Here is a 17,142-nt window from a genome sequence, read left to right as displayed (position 1 = left end):
CAATTAATAGCTTTTAATCAGAGTGAGCATAACAAGTTGTGAGTTCTCACTAAAAGCTTTAAGGTATATTTTTTGCTTCCCAACAGCTCTTGCTACTTCAGTCTAACTTTTATTTAGCAGGCATGTTACAATGGAGCTATAGATGATAGTGCTGAAATATGCATTCCACTTGGACTTGTTCTCTATCTAGTGTAAACATGTGTATGTGAGCGGGAGCTGTAGACATTTCTATGAAAATAAAATTTATCCATGACATGCATAAAAATTTGCACTCTGGTCTCAAAGTCTCACTGGGTGTAACCTCCATTACAGTACAGAAGAAATTCCCTTGAAGATATTGGCACATAACAACTTTGTTGGTCGACTTATCGGCAAGGAAGGAAGAAACCTGAAGAAAATTGAACAGGACACAGATACTAAAATCACGATATCTCCGTAAGTTTTCCATGGCCTTAGTCTTTTGGTGAGATGCCTCAAACAGCAGCAATGTCGCTGTGGTACATTCAGGTACAGAGTTCTTACAAGAATATTATGTATGTTTTGAAGGCTGAGATAACAGCCTTTTGGAGGCCTTTCCATAATATGGAAGAAACTGTTACTTAAGCTCAGTTAAATTTAATGTAAACAGTGAGTCTTCATTGTAAACTTAGTCAAGAGCAAGCCTAAAAATAACATAGTCTATGTGGAGCTTGTGTTAGACTGTATTTCAAGCATTGGTTGTTTTAACGTATTATACCATATGTAATGACGACTGTTTTAAACTATAAGCCTGGATCAGTTCTGAGCTATGTGTGAAAAAGAGTGAAATTAGTAATGGTTTAGTTTCTGGTATAGATTACATTTTTGGGCAAGAGGGAAGGAAATAAATGAATACTGAAAAGAGTATTCTTGGTAGCAGATCTGTCCCTCTTGGCCACTAGCAGCTGAACTGGGATACACTGACTAGTCTGCTTCAAAGTAATAGCTTTTGGTCTGCAAGTTTGTGAAGGTTAACTAAGACCTGTTCAAATTTAGGTGATGTTAAACAGGAGTTTTCACCGTCACTGGAAATCTGCAAGTCACTGATTAGATCAACATCTCTGTAGAAGCGTGGCTGTTAATACTACTTTCACCCTGGAGCAATATTTTCAGAGAACCTCCTGTTCTGAATAGCTAATACTCTGGTGTGAACTTCCAAGCATTTGAGGGCATCTTGGATTTAGGCTTTAGCCAGAAAGGGTGAGAATAAGGCTTATAGGCTGTAGGAAGGGAGAAAGTTTGGAAGACACATGAAGAGGTGTGAATACGTCCAGGAGGGGGAAAAAAATGTGCTGCAAAAAATAGCTCAAACAAGGAAGTTAGGAGTGAATGAGTTTCCTCAAAAAGAGGAAACTCAAAACTGGGTGAAAGAATCTGAGACCTTCTTTGAAGGTATGTAAAGGTTTATGGAATTAGTCTGAGGAAGAGAAGCAAATCAATCAGAGAAAAAGCAGAGAGATAAGTGTGTTTCAAGAATAGGTTTTGTAAGGCCAGCATGCTCTTAATTATGTTGGCTTAAACATTTTGTTTGCAAACAATACACAGGCTGTTAATGCTATTTCTTAAAGGGAAAAGTTATGTACAGGGGAAAAGGGACAATGGTCTTCATTCCGTGAAACCAACTTGTCTTTTCTTGATGATGACACAAACAATGCATTATCTGTAAACACAGAGTATTTTTAATTTAACAAGTTAATAGTTTATTTGCATTAAAATCTTGGCCTCAAGATTATGCTTGTCATGCTATGCCTGAAACAGGTCCATGAAGTTGCCTGGTTTAATCGGTACATAAAATAGAGCCCACTGATTCTGCTTTGTCTAATTAGTCTTTCTCCTGATCTCTTCATTTAGGCTTTTTGGTAAGCTTGTCCCTAAAGTAAGGCAGATGATTTGGGAAAGCGTTCCCTCTCTTTGGGGTGTTTTTCACCACTTTCCTCCTTGAGGCAGTAACTTGGTGCTCGCACACTGGAAACTTAAAAGATTGCTTTGTGGATGCATTTCGTGCTTGCTACTGCTTAACTGAGATGCGCAGGTCGCCACGATGCCTGCTTTGCAAGAAAACAAGCCTTGCATGCTTCTTCCTCTCTCCTTCCTGTCATGGGCTTTCTCACTTCTCCTGCATCCTGCTCTGACTCCCTCCCTGCCTCCTTCACCCCTTCAATTCACTTTTTCTTAGTACATGGATATGCCATGGCTTCCCAGTTGATGTCTTCCATTTTACCTTAGTAGGTCAGCATTTGTTACTAATTTAATGCTGTAACCCTTTCATTTTTCCTGAGGAGTTACCAGTGTTTCGCAGCAAATGTTGACTTGCAGACAGCTTTTGGTTTTCCCATTATGAGGATTTGGAGGCTCTCATGCAGTTTCACTGAGGGTTGGGCTTTTTCCCCCTCCTTCCTTAAGGAATCCACTATTGTTCTCAAGGAAAGAAACTTTCTTACAGTCTGTGTTTCTGGGATATCTAAAATATCTGAAGCCCTCTCTCTGCTGGTAGGGCTGGTGTGGAGTATGAATCTGAACTGTGCTCTACTGCACAGCAGCTCATGTTCCTACAGAGCGTGATGGTTTCCATCTTGTGTTGCACCTAAGCACACCTCAACCATCTGATGCTGAACCTCGCTGTGGTGGTTTTTGTTGCCTTTGCTGCGAGGACAGAGTTTCTCCAGATTCTCTGAGAACTGTTTGAGCCCTGTTATGAATTGATACCGTGCTCTTTGGAGGGGAAACTGGACATGCTCGGAATTCATCGCGCTTGAATGACAAACCTGGATTACCCTCAGCTGTTTGCTAATTAACTGTACTTCTGTTTCATTTGCAGATTGCAGGACTTGACACTCTATAATCCGGAAAGGACAATTACAGTTAAAGGCAGTATTGAAACTTGTGCCAAGGCTGAGGAAGAAATTATGAAGAAAATCAGGGAGTCCTATGAAAATGATATTGCTGCTATGAATGTGAGTTGTCTTATGGCATGGGCCATTTCTGGAACTTTCTGGAACATGGAAAGATTTAGGTGCGAGGGACCTCTGGAGGTTGCCTGGCCCAGCAGGGGGGTTGCTCAAAATAGGGCCTGCCTCAAAGTTAAATGAGGTTGTATAGGGACTTGTCCCCTCTTGATCCCCTCCATGGGTAGAAAGTCCACAGTCTCTCTGTGCAGCCTGTGCCCTGTCTCGCTGCTCTATAGGGGAAATTTCTTTCCTAATATCCCATCAGAATTTTCCTCTTGCAACCTCTCTCTGTTGCTTCTTGTATTAATTCATGGGGCTTGGGTGAGGTTTTTATTTATTTATGTTTGTATACTATTTTAATGAAGGTTTTTCCTGGTTTGTTTTGGGTAGGGGAACTGAGAAATTGTGTTAGATTAAGGAAATGAATGAGCTTTTCATTTTTTATTGCAAAAACCTAAAGGAATGTATATTTACGTACAGTTGTGGTTTATGTGCTCTAGTTTGTGTATGTTTCTTTAAGAGACTGGGAATCACTACTTTGTTAAAAGCATAACAACATACAGAAGAAGGATCTCTCCTGCTTTCAATTATTTAATTTAAGAAGGCTTTATTAAGGTTTTTCTTGATATAGATGATAAAGACATTTAGTTATTCAAAGATGATTGGTGATTATATAACAATAAAGAACACCTCAGTAGTTTGACAAAGTATTACTTATGCATATTGAGAAAAGACTGAATTTTTATAACCTATGAAGAGCTTTTTGTGTGTGTATCCAAATCTTATGGTCTAGAATCAGACTGGAAATATTTTTCAGTTTACAGTAGTCTCTGATTTTCTAGAAATGGCTGTTCTTCATGGTTTTCCTACCATATGGAGAGAATATTCTCCCTAGTTTTGTCCTCCTTCCCCATACTATAAGCAAATTGCAGGACACAAACTACACACAAGGACAAAACGAAGTATTTTATAGTAGTGCATTTTTGCTTCATATAGCGAGCAGGAACATAGGAGTCGCTTGAGGCTGCTCTGCTATTTGGCAAAGGTGTGGTAAGCAGAAAATGACCTCTGTTACTAGATGGCTTTCAAGTTTAGTTTGTAGTGATTATTGGGATAGGTTTTTTTAGATGAAGTTTTCAGGGGATTTGTGATATCTTGACGGCCTGCAATGGTGTCTGTCTCTAGCTGAGGTATTTCCAAAGCACAGTCGTATTTCTGGGGAATAACCCAGAAAACTGAAAGAGGGTGCTGACAAATTTTGTATTATGGGCAACAAATGTTTCCTACTACATGATGTTGCCACTTCTCAGATGTGGTCATACAAGGGACATTCAACTTTATAGTTGATGCTTTCCCAACAAACGTGGGGGTATCTTACTTCATCTTCTACGAGGCATGGGAGGGAAAGGATATGGGAAGGAGGATGGGGTTATAGTGTGGCATATACCCCTGGTGTATGAAAAGTTAGATCTTGTGCGTAGGCTTTTTCTGTTTTTAGAGGGGTGCCTTTTAGTATAAAGCCAAGATTATATTATTTCTCTGATAATTTTTGTTTACTCTGAAAGTAAATTGTACTATTGCCTGAATTTCTTGCTATAAAGTTTGTCATATGTTTCACTGATTAAGTAGTAGCAAGTGATTCCCAGCTGCTTTTCTTACTATGTGTGTTTAATGTTACTGGTCTGTGTATGTATCTCGGAAATATGTTTGAAGCAGAGTCCTTGGGGTAACGGAGGAGATTTTTTTTTTAAAATAACATACTGACATCATCTCAAAACATTAATAGTATCTGCCAATGAGGATTTTGTTTAAAGTTAACCAGGATTGTAAATCTTAAATAACTCTTCTGCCATTGCAGCTTCAAGCACATTTAATTCCTGGATTAAATCTGAATGCCTTGGGTCTGTTCCCACCTTCTTCTTCAGGAATACCACCTCCCGCAGTGAGTGTTGCCTCCGCTGCTGCTGCTGCTTCATATCCACCATTTGGGGTAAGGAAAGTCTCTGATTTTGGATGGTTAGTGGATGGTGATACTAATCTGTACAATGCTACTGTTCAAAACTAATCAGTCTGCTGTATTTTTGCCAAATTATTTCAAAGAGCTGGGAATGGCGTTTTAGTAGCTGTGTTCTGTCAGTTTTCTAAATGTCTGTCTTCCTGCTTGTGTACTGAAAGTGTTTCTGTGGCCGTGGCTGGGAGCAGGCATTTGTTGGTCATGTAGTCAGATGTTCAGTGAAACCAGAAAATGTTGTTTCTTAGAAAATTGTTAGATCCTATTTTCTAGACAACTTGAATTATTACAGAAAGAAATCTCATATAAAACAAAATTTAAAAATTGCTCGAATTTGCAATTAATCATGCTAGTCTGCAATTGTATTCCTATTGATACGGAAAGAAAAGAATCTCGTCATAAAGCAAGTATCTATAAGTAGGTAAAAATGTTTGTTTGAATGTAGAAGTTTTATAAATGTACAAGCTCTGTTGAAATGCAGTATTGCTAAATATATAGGATTTAAATTACATGGATTAACCTCCAGAAAGCTGTGATTTACTTGCCATATTGCTCTCTAAGAAACATGTGAAAAAGTTCACTAGAATCTTATTCAAATCCAGTGCTGATTAGTAATCATAAATGAGGTCATCTGCTAAGGAGCAGAATTTGTTGTATCAGAAAGCTGCAGAGTCTTTCTGGAAAGAGATGGTGCCCTGCTGGTCATGAAAAGACAACCTCATTACAGGGAGAAGGTGATTTTTTCATATCTTCCCTGTTTCTGGTGGTGGTTGTTGTTAGCAACTCAATGGAAGATGAATTTTCAAAATTAACTCCAAGTGGATGACAGAGCTTTGCAAACTCTGATGTGGCTGACTTGGCCCTGTTCTTTGCTCAACAGTAACATCTAGAGAGCTAAGTATGAGACTTCTCGTGAGCTAGAAAAGTGAAAAAGCAGCACAGCATGCTGAACTTCATCAAATAACTCAAATGGGTCTGCATATACTGCACTAAAGGGAAGTTGTTTCCGAAATATTTTTCCCAGAGGAAGAAGCCAAGAAAATGTCACTGCAAAGAACAGGGAAAATTCCCACTCGTAGCATTGTTTGTGGGAATGAACAACTTGGGTGTTATGAATGTATTATAAACTATATTGAGTATAATAGTGGCTTTATCAGGAAAAAGTGCTCCAATGAAAACTAAAACGGGAATGTGTTTCTGCTTGGTTATTTTACTGCTAATAACAGTACCTCTATTTATGACAAACAATCTTTCTTGCCCCAGTCCCTCTGCACTTTGATTAGAGCAGCAGACTGAAATAAAAAATTCAGGTTTCTGGTTCATTGTATTGTATAAAATGCCTTATGTGGTAACGGATTGCCTCAATTTATTTATTTTTCAAGAGAAACTAGAGGTGATTTCTTAGCGGTATATAACTTTCTTTACTTCAGTGGTAATGAAAAGTGTAGCTTTTTCTTTCTTTTTACTACAGGTTTGCAAACTACTTTGCTATTCTTGAGGTTCGTACTGTAAGCATACAGTTATGTTCCTCGCTTAGTTTATTTTAATTTCTTTCCCACTTTTTCCTTTTGTTGTGGTTCTTGCTTTTGCTTTAAATATGCATCTAAACAGTGCTGAATTTGGTGATTTTGGTCTTATTTCTGTCTGTCCCTCTGTTGCTAGTGCACCTTTATCCCCCCCAGATGCAGGCTTTTTTTGGCCTGTTTAGGATCTCTGGCAGTTTCCAGGTTTCTGGAAATAGGATAGTGGCAACATCTGGAAAAAGGCATCAAGAAATAAGTGTCATTGTGTAGAAGTGTGGAAACTTTGCAGCTGGAAGGACCATACTGTCTGAACTCTCTCTTGATCCTGTTTGTGCTGTTTGCTCAGTCCTCTGAACAAGCTCTCATTCCAGATAGTCTAGGTGTGTGACGACCTAACATGCAAAAAGAAGGGATATAAACTCACAGATTTAGAGGATAAACTCTTGATGACTTCTGTGGAGATTAGGGGTGGTACCAAGACAGCCCATAACCTGATATTTAGGGCTTCTGAAACAAATGCATGAACAATTGAAATGATCTCAGCTTTTCTTTCTTTTATATGACCTTATCTGGAAAAGAGCAGGTGGTTTTGTGGGCTTCAGGCAAGTCAGCCCCTGAGAATACTTGGCGTAGCTGTCCCTCTGTGGGGAGAGGAAATCAAGGAAAAGTATTTTATCTCTTAATGGGTACAGTTTTCCAGGAAACAAAGTTTCCATTTTTAATTTTTTTACTTTATTGGACAATGACTTAAATCTTGTTTGTATATGAAGTTAGTTTCTGTAACTTCTGAGTTTTATTCCTCTCAATTTTTCTCTAGTAGAATAATTAAGGCACTAATTAAATAGGGTATTGGGGCATGTAGAAGTAGAAAGAGCAAAATAAAAGGGCTGCCTATATTTTTGAAGAAGAAATTGAAACAATTTAAAGGCTAAAGGTAACTGCAGAAGGGGATCTAGGAGAGCTCATAAGGGATTTAAAAAAATAAAAATCTGTGTGAGTAAAAGAGGCTTCAGGGAAAGAAAGCCTTAGAAGCATTAATGAAGAAATCACAGGGAGGCTTTATGTCCATTTACCTATGAGCTTTTTGTTAGAGATGCTTCTTTTGGCAAAGGCGTTTGGGCAACCCGAGGCCCTTAAGCTTGTTTTGAGTGGATGTCCTTGTACTCTTGGGAGCACTGGTTAGCTAGCATTAAGGATATCCCTTTCAGGCAGCTGAAAATCCTTTCTAAAAACACTGCTGGCATCAGGGTATAAGAAGTGTACCCTGCTGCTCTCTTGTTTATTTTTGTCAGTGCAAATTTTGCCTTCTGCCCAGGGCTGGACATGGGTGGTTCTTCCCTATGATTCCTGTTTGCTTGACTGAGCAAAGGTGTATTTCTCAGCAATTTCAGCCACACCATCATCATCAGGGGCCTCTTGACACCTAATGTCATTGAAGTCCTTTGTCAATGTGTGCTTACAAACCATATAATGAGCCTTGGGACCCCACTATGATGTGCCTGAGGTTTATGAAGCATTTGTTTAAATATATTTGAATGCATGGATCCTTTCTTCACCTTGTTGTGGGGATGGGCTTGCAAGTGGCTCTCCTTTGGGTCAGAAGAGGTAGGTGGGTGAGCTTTGGGCACCTGCTGGAGAGTTTCCATATGGAGCTGATCCTTCATATGTACTACTTCTAGCGACAAGGTGTTGCTGTGACCTTGTGTAGGACTTGTTCCCAAAGAAATCAAGGTGTCATCTTAATTATTGAAACAAGTGTTTGTCACATTCATGGTGCTGCTTCTTTATACAGGTGGAAAGAGAAAAATCTCAATAGTAAACAGAGCTAGGAATTTGTTACATTGCCAAAGCCTGAAGTGACAGGTCTGAACACCCGTATATACAGCTGTAGCCAAGTATTTCTAAAACTGAGGATTCAGGGGGATGGATTAATTCAGATGTAACTGAGTAGTTAGGTTTAGCTCTGTTAACATGAGCTAAGTGATGCTTCATCCTCTCCCTCTTCATACAAAACTTCAAGGCATGTTTGAGAAGAGCATAAACACTGTTCTTCAGCTGATTCAGGAATAGTCCGGTGTCACAAACTTAGGGGATGGCGGTGTTACCAAACACTGGTTTGCATTTAGCTCCTTGCACTGGGTTGCGTTCAGGAGAACAACTTCCACATGACTGAGACCTCATTCTGTGATGCGTCTCCATGATGGTTCACACTGGTGTATAACACCAAAGTCTTAACTAATTTAATCTAATGAGCTGCAGTTTCTGTCTCACCAAGAATCTGGTTGTTGCTTTACCCTTTGTCCTGGCAGTAGAGTCCAATACAGGAAGGTACAGCCTGTCCTTGGTACTTGTCTGTTCAGATATAAACATGCATGTATGTGCACATGTCTACTGCACGTGGCTAACAGTGTCTGAGCACCACATCTAGTGCAGGCTAACCATTCTTTTTTATATATATTTGCCTATGACTAGAAACAATTCTTGATATTGCAACTGTATAATTTATTTGCCAAGTCCAAGCTCTGTTTGCCTGTTTAAAGCACTCATTTTGTGTAGCCATTTAAAAGGGATGCAATTAACTGCATATTGTGTTTTGATTCCTGAATTTTCCTGTCTCTTTTTGCAAAAATCCAAGACTTGTATACTTTCCTCTGACCTCCTAAAAGACAAGCAAATCGGAACATGTGGGAATTACTGAAAAGTTTTAAGGTGTGAGGAAAAAGGAGGATTTAAGAAATGCCTTAAATCAGGAGTTAAAAAATTCTTTTTGCTGTCAAATGGGCATGATTTTACTCTTATTGTATCACGAGGATCATAAAACTAATGGGTTTTTTGATGAATTTGTGGCCTTGACTGACCCTACTAAGGACCATTAGCCTTTCTGTGCCTATTTGTAGCTGATGTTCCATCCAGCTGCTTTTGGGCCTGGAGAATCACAACTTTGTTTACCCTTAAATCTTTCTCTTTACCTCTGCACTTAAATGCTTGTGTTACAGTTCTGACACAATTGCAAATAGTTTAGTCTGCCCACTATCGCTCATAATGAATGTCATGAGCTGAGCACCTGCACAAAGAATTGGGATCTCTATGAGGAAGAGAGTAAGATTCTGCAAAAGTAAATATGCCCCATGCTTATTTTTTTTCCAGAAGATATGTTGCCACAAAAAAATGGTTTAGAAAGTATCCCAGCCAAACTGCTTCAGATGTAGTGTTGTACTGCTCAAAGCTGTTTTGATGAAGTTGTTGCTTCTGTCTTCTGAACTTTGGGGAGAATACGCACATACTTGTCTCTCAAGAATAGAATTTTTTCTCATGCAACACTGAAGATTTTAAAGCTCCAAACAAACAAGAAATCCTTGCCTTAGTGTTCAGCTGTGTACAGTAATGTAATTAAATACGCCTAGCCCATCTACTGGCGTTAAGCGGGTTGCACCCTTCCTGTTATAATTGAAACCTTGCATGTTTAATTGTACATCTGACTGCATTTCTTTTGTAGCCTTTGGGTCTGAATGAAATTTGGCATCCCAAGGGTATGGGAGAAGGAGGGCTAACCTGTGGAGAGCTCATCCTGCCCTTGAAAGTCTTGGAACAGAGCAGTAGAATTAAATCTCTGTTGCATGGCAGATGTACTCAAACATATAAGAAGGTGAGAAGTAGACAGCTTTCCTCCACAAAAGGAGTCCGTGCCAGCTGCTCTCCTGCATCTGTAAGGTCCTGCAAGAGACAGCTGAACTGCTGGGTGAAAGTTAGCTAAGGTGAAGAGATGCTTCCCTGCTCACAGTAGGACTGCTTTCTCTACTGGTCTCTGCACACCTGTTGTAGCTTCTTGAAGCTCTGCCCTCAAAATGCACTCTTTCTAACCTTTTCTTTGGCCTCACGGTTAATTTTCAGTTTATGTGATAAGCGTAGAAGTTTCTCGGAAGGAAGGAAAAAAAGGGCAAACAGGCAAAAGGTAGTGGTGTGGTTTAACCTGTCAGGCAGCTACAGTAAATAAAATCAAGAAATCAAACCACCTTTTTCTGATGACAAAAAAGTCTTGTACAGCTAGGCTGATAGGTTGCTTTCCTTCTTTCCTTTTGCCATCTCTTGAAGCTTTTTGTTGCAGGTGAGGAACACGCCAATGGAAAACTTTCTCCTTAGAAGATGTTGTGGTCAAGAGAGATTCCTTTATTCTCCAATGATTTTCTTTAATAATAGTAAAGAAGAGTCTTCTATATCGCATAGATGTAAGAGAAGAAATAACTGTATTGTGCTTTTGGCAGGAAAGAAAAGTAATTTAAAATGAAAAATTGCTTCATTGAGGGCCTTCATTTGATGCCCTGAGCATAGATGAGAGACAAGGAAGAGGAAAAACTGTCCTATGTTTCCAGGTACTTTGACTCTTACTTGGTGGAGTTGGGCTCCTTTGGATGTCTGGGTTTGGTAGGATTAGCTCGTGCAACTGTTATGTCCAAACTACCCAGGGGTAGTAATGTATGTACATCTATAATGTGTGTAGTTGTAAGTGGCTCTGCCCTAATTTGCCTAGCTTGTTAAGCAGCAGATGATTTTGTGAGGAGCTGTCCTACAGCCAAAAGAGGATGTGGTTCTGGGGGGTGAAGAAGGATTTGCCTGTGTTCTTACAAAATGGTTTTATATCAGCAAAATGAAAACCATACATGTGCAGCACATGGTGTTGAGGAAGGCACTATAGGACAACAGCATTGCCTGAAAAAAAAGCACTGCCAGCTAATTGGACTTCTTTTGAAGACTGTAACCTCGGTGCCTTGAACATACCTTTCCTGCTGCTTAGTTTCTTAAATTCATTAATAATACATTTTTGACAACTAAGAAACTTGCTCTATGGTGCGTAACATTGGAGGATTGCTCTGCCCTGTGGAGAAAATGGTTGGTCCTCCCACTGCCTCAGTCTTATGCTCCTACCATGCTGTGTTGGCAGGGATCCATGTCCGGAGTAATCAGAAACTATTTTGCCTCTGGAGATGAACTGGCCCCCGGTGAGGGAAGCAAAATGCAATTGGCACTGTATGATGTACAAAGATCTAGCAAGTTGACAGCTGGTATTTTTTCCAAGGTGTTGAAGCCTCCAGTTATTCTTAATAGTTCTTTTTACAGTTCTGAGATTGTTGTAATGCAAATAGCATCACTCACTAACTAGTAGTGCACACTCTTTAAAATACAAATGGCTGCTGCTTTGCTGCAGGTTTGAATACTTGTAGTGATATTTGTAGTTCCTTGGGACAGGAGATAAGAATTTGTGTTGGTCCCCTGCTCCCAGATTCTTGTCATGAGAAGATTTAATCGATGTTCCTTTGAACGTCTCAGACTCCCAAGCTCAAAGTACTAGGCTCAGCATCTTCTGAAAGTTAAACTAAATGGGAAATTTAATTCCTTAAGGTGCCAAATAAAATTTTGTTACTAGAGAGTGCTGAGCTCCTTCAGGCCAGAAACAAAAATAGGTCAAGTCCTCATTCTGATGTAGCTAGCTCTATCTCTGGTTTGTTGGTTTGTTAAATATGATGGAAAAATAAGTGACCTTTCTGTGTTTTCACAACCTGTTTTTCTTGCAGCTGTCAAGGAATCTGAGAGCAGTGTCTTTGTAAATGAGAGCTGATGAATGCCTGTATCTTTCAAAGCCACAGATTTCATGGGCAAGTTCTAGGACTCTGGAGTACCCAAGTGGCCGGTGTGTCACAGCCATGATTTTTGAAGTGGAAGTGTTTCTATACATAAGCACTTTTGTTTTGGTGGTTATGCAGTGTTACAACACCAAATACCTATGTTTGTTGTTTGTGAATGACCACCAAAATTCCTGCTTGCGTAGTTTCACAATCTGTTCCTTATGTGGATTTCTGCTTTTTGGCTGTCTATTCAGAATCAGAGGTGGCAGATTGCTTTTTTTGGCATTGTGGCCAATCAGATTTTGCAAAAACAAAAAGTTCATGCCATGTTCAGAAATATGTCAGACCTGTTCCTGCTCGTGAAATGCCTTATAACCAGCCTGCCAGAAAATGTTCTTTCTCTGCTTCTGTGATTTCCAGCCCCTCGTTCCTGGCCAGGTTTTCATGTTGGAAACACTTCTGATAGGTGTGGTCCTGTTAGTGACTTCTAGTAGTCTGAGGAGATCCCCATGGCTTGCCAGGTAGAAGATGATGGTGATGAAAAGTACTGAAGTTGAGAGCCAAGAAGTGGAGCGAGTAGTACTAAGTGAGATGATTTTAGTAGCATCTCACTTAAGGTACTGACCAGTGTGGAATAACCAGCTGTGTTTGAGTTTCAGGTGTTGAAATGCAGTAATCCCCAAATCGGAAGTGCAGGCAGGGGTTATTGCTTAGGTTTTTTAACCAAGAGGAGAGGAGCAGCTCAGCTAGCAGGACAGTGGGCTCCCACCTGCATGGCGTACTTTCTGGGTGTGCAGGACTGATGGGAGGGAGAGGTAGAGCTGCATGGCCTTGCTTGTGGGCTGATTGCCTCAGAAAGGCAATCTTGGCTCATCTAGTGACATGAGTGTTCCTTACATATGATGTAGAAGTAATGCTTGCAGGGTAAGGGGGAAGCAGCTCTGCTCTGAACACAGCAGGTTGCCAGCCCAGAGACCCAGACGGTGGAGGGAGGTGGTGTGATGAGCTCCTGGCCACACTAGAAGGTTGCTGCAAGTGTGATGTTGGAGCTGCTGTGGGGGAGTTCCTTGTTGTATTTGGAAATCCTTCCCACCACTCCTGTCTCTTGCATCAATCTGGGGTTCATATGAAGATGGAGCCCTGGGTGGATGGTGGCAGTACAGTTTGTGCATGGGAAAACGGGTGATGCTTCAGGGTGTCTGGAGCAAAGTTAAAATTACACTTTGCTTCTTTTAAATTATGTTTTGCTAGCTCTTCACTGCTGAATTCAGTCAGTCAAGAACACTGTTAACTTCTGAGTGTAGTCCTGGATTTTCAGGTAGTGAATATGGCAGGTTTTAGACTCGCAGCATGGGCTTAATCTGTTCTAAATAAACCAGGAAAGCTTGGAGGGTGGGGGGAGCTCAGGCTTCAGTTTAACCTATGTTGGCAGCACAACTTTAGCTGTTGTACGAGATGGTGACCCAAGAGGTATTTTCAAGGATGTTATAAAACTGTGGATCATGTTAGACCTATCTATGAAGACTTTAAATAAGTTTTCCTTAATGACACTCTTGTTTCCAACTTTTAGCACTAGTATTGGAAAATGAATACACTAGGATTTCTTTCACCAGTGTCAAAAGCTTATTTTTTATTAATGCATTGAATGCTACTGGAATGTCTTCAAGTATACTTGGCTTAATGGTGGTTTCCCCTTGCTGCAAGTTTTTATTACTAAATAAATAAGACCATTTAGTATAGCTGTAGGCCAGGATAATTCTTCACAGTGCATTGCAAAAACACGGTTTAAATTTTGGCTTTTAGTCTGGTAGAGGGTTTGAATAAAATGATACCTCACTTCCTGACAAAGCCTAGGGTATTCTGAAGACCAAATGAGTCATCTGTAAATCTGCCTTGCCTTGGTGATGGTGATCATGGCAGCTGGGAAGGGGGAGAATGGCAGAAGAGAACTTTTTAATGCAGTCATCCACTATTTGTATTTTTTTTGCTTTACAGAGTGGATTTGTTTACTATTTAAAAACAAAAATAAAAACCACCAATAACCCATTAGGATAGATGGTAACCAAACATTGGCTGAGGCTGTTCCATGCAGTCTTAAAATAGTTTTTAATTATTTCCCTCACAGCTAAAAAAACTGCTGGCTAGAAATGGGTAACATGATTCTGTGACTTAAAATAAATGTCTCATCCTAAGGTAATTCATTTACAACATATTTAGAGTAAATGAAAACATGTACCGGAGATGCATAATGGGCTTAGAAACCGGCAAAGATCTGATTCTGCTCCCATTGATGTCTGGCACAAAATCATATTTACTTCAGTGGGTATAATATTTTTAAAGATTTACAACCTTATTCCAAATGTTGCCATGGATTTACCAACCACATACATCTGATGGAGCAAGGGGTCTGTGGAGACACTTAAAAACATGACTGGAAAAAAAAATTGTAGTGTTGGCAGACTTGCAGAAAAAGACTGAAATTAATACTCAAGTTAACACAAGGGACATAAATAACAAACATGGTTCCTTATTAGCCCTGCAATGGGTGGAATCACATGTTCCTTCTGACTGAGGGAGCCATGGACTGACCTAGCAGCAGCATTAGCTGAAAGCAATAGAGGGGGGTTCATCTTGGGGAAGAACCAAGGAGGCAAAACTATTTTGGTGGTGTGTTGTGTTTTTTTTTGTGTGCTGGTTTGTTTTGTGGTTGTTTTTTTTTTTTTTTTAAAATAACAGTCCCCAAATGCGATGTCCACTCCCCTAACTCTGGTGGTTTGAGACCTACTTTTTTAGCTATCACCATCTATCTGAAGAATCACAGCTTTTACTTTTCTGAGTTTTCATCCATGCCTGGCCATGCTTTGGCTGATATGCAAGTGTGAGATGAGGAGGAATGCTTTTTCTTCAGATGATCTGTCAGGTAAGGCAAGAGTTCTTATCGTGTGTGATTTTGGGCAGTTTGTAGGACTGATGTGTTAGGCCTTGGCGGAATTAGTGTTACAGTAAGCTCAGCCCAAGGGCAGTCTGTTGGGCTCTACAGATCTTTCTAACTCTGCAAGCAAGAGTTGCAGAAAGAAGAGTGAATCTGCAAATTTTCCTAGCGGGAAGTCCTTAGCTTCAGCTCTGGTCTGGAGCAGTAGCCCTTGTGCTGAAGGGCTTGGGGCATTATCACAAAAAGAGGAAGAGCCTCACCCCAGCTGAGGCTCTGGAAACTAAGAAATAACTGCTCTGCTAAGCCAGTTTGCTAGACTAAATATAACATGGTAGGGATGGGAACAGAGAAGTGATTCTCCTGAGAAAACTTTCTGTAGAGCTGCAGAGTCTGGTTGGAGTGAAGGGGACGGTGCTGACAGTATCTGCAGTGGAGGCACTCTAGGCAAGCCCAGTGTAATGGGGAAGTAGCCAGGGATTACAGGATTTAGGAACAGATTAGGCTAGATCTTGGATAAAGGGGGTGGGAAACTTAAGTATTTTTTTAAAATTTTATTTTATTAAAATAAGTAGTTGGTATGGTTTCTTAGGCTAGGGGCACATGGCTGATGTTCAGGGGCTTGCAGGAGGTATGGAAGAAGGTGTATCTAAGTTCTTCCAGGAAAGAGTTGAACTAATCTCAAATGTTAAAGCCACTGGTGTGCAGAAGCAGTTGCTTATCTTCATCCAATGGGATAGATTAATTTGTCTCCATGTTAGACCACTGTTATCAACCATGATTTAAGTGAGCAAGTAAGGAATTATTATTTAAATTGACTTACCAAGGTTTAAGTTTTACATCTGTACTTCAGTTACCTTTCTGAAAGCCTTAGTGTAGTCTCTATCACCACAGCTACCCTTTGCTAACATAGTGAATATAATTTTCTATTTAAACAATTATGTGGTTTACAATTTCCTTCAGTTAATATATCTTTTCCATTGTCTGTTTAAAAAATGATGAATGGTGCTTTTCTTATTTGCTTGATTAATTTTTAACTTCTGATTTCATCATGCTACATTTGGATGGAAATTGGAATCCAATTAATGAACAAAAAAGCATTTGAAATTGTTTTCATTAGTTAAATGTGCTGGATATAGATGAAAATTCCTTATCAGGCTTGTTTTGTGTTTAAAGCATACTGATTTTTGTAGAAACAAAGCAAGTATTATCAGCTGTTTATGAACTGAATTAATTGTTTCTGGTCACCATGCTCTTCAAGAATCTGTTTCTTAGAACTAAGAAATCTCAGTTTCTGCATCTCTTTCTGGAGTGCTCTATCATTTTTTTTTTTTTTAATTATAAGAAATTCAGTTCTCCAAATAAGTGAATATCCTGGTGTTGTCTAACGGTGCGGCACAGCTACACAAGACAAACTTCTTTTCCCAAAGCCTTATTCCTCAAGTGTATGCAAGCCTCCTGCCCCACTACCCGGAAGAGTATGTAGGTTGCTTTATACTGTTTGTACCTGTTCAACATTAGGGTGGGCTAGTCCTGAGCCCATCAAAATATTGCTAGGGCAGAAGTAGTGGTCTATGTGTCACAGACCTCTGAGACAGTTACCTCACAAAATAGGGTGGACATATGGACCATACAACTTGGAGAACCTAAGTTACGATTTTAAAAGATTTTTTCCATATTTCTGTCAGTTCCCAGTGCTGGGCTGATCTTGAGTAAACTATCTTTTTTAGGGGAAAATAAAGTGAATGGGAAAGAAGAGAGAATTGCACAGAATCCTCCGTGTACAGCAGACCTTATTTTTGTCAAAAACTAGTTGATGACTAATTCCATGACTTAATGAACTTTACAACTTCAGTAACGAATCCACACTACTTAGACTGAAAAGTATTTAAATTTATAGCTATACCATTAAGGCCTTTAAAATTATAAAGTAAAAAAGATGAACTGCATGATGCTCTCTAGAGCCATTATAGGCAGATATTCTGCAAGATAGTTTTTAAATTTTAAGTATATGTTTAAGCAAACATGGCCTTGTTAAGGGAGTGAACATTGAAGCTCAGATTCCACACAGTGGGAAATTAGTTCTCTAAAT

The 17,142-nt window shown here is 39.7% G+C and overlaps 1 protein-coding gene across 2 annotated transcripts in view; it reads left to right on the top strand.

Annotated features, from left to right (window-relative positions):
- IGF2BP3 (insulin like growth factor 2 mRNA binding protein 3) overlaps window positions 1-17,142 on the top strand; it is a 113,400-nt gene that overhangs the window by 81,662 nt on the left and 14,596 nt on the right. For both annotated transcript variants that reach the window (XM_075083032.1, XM_075083033.1), the window contains exons 9-11: window positions 313-435; window positions 2,837-2,972; window positions 4,825-4,956. In XM_075083032.1, the coding sequence (XP_074939133.1) occupies window positions 313-435; window positions 2,837-2,972; window positions 4,825-4,956 (391 nt within the window). The remainder of the gene's footprint in view (window positions 1-312; window positions 436-2,836; window positions 2,973-4,824; window positions 4,957-17,142) is intronic.

The sequence above is a fragment of the Phalacrocorax aristotelis genome, chromosome 2 (assembly GCF_949628215.1).
Source record: "Phalacrocorax aristotelis chromosome 2, bGulAri2.1, whole genome shotgun sequence".
In the NCBI taxonomy this organism is placed as follows: Eukaryota; Metazoa; Chordata; class Aves; order Suliformes; family Phalacrocoracidae; genus Phalacrocorax; species Phalacrocorax aristotelis.
Note: the sequence above shows the minus strand (reverse complement) of the source record. Positions and strands in the feature narration are given on the sequence as shown.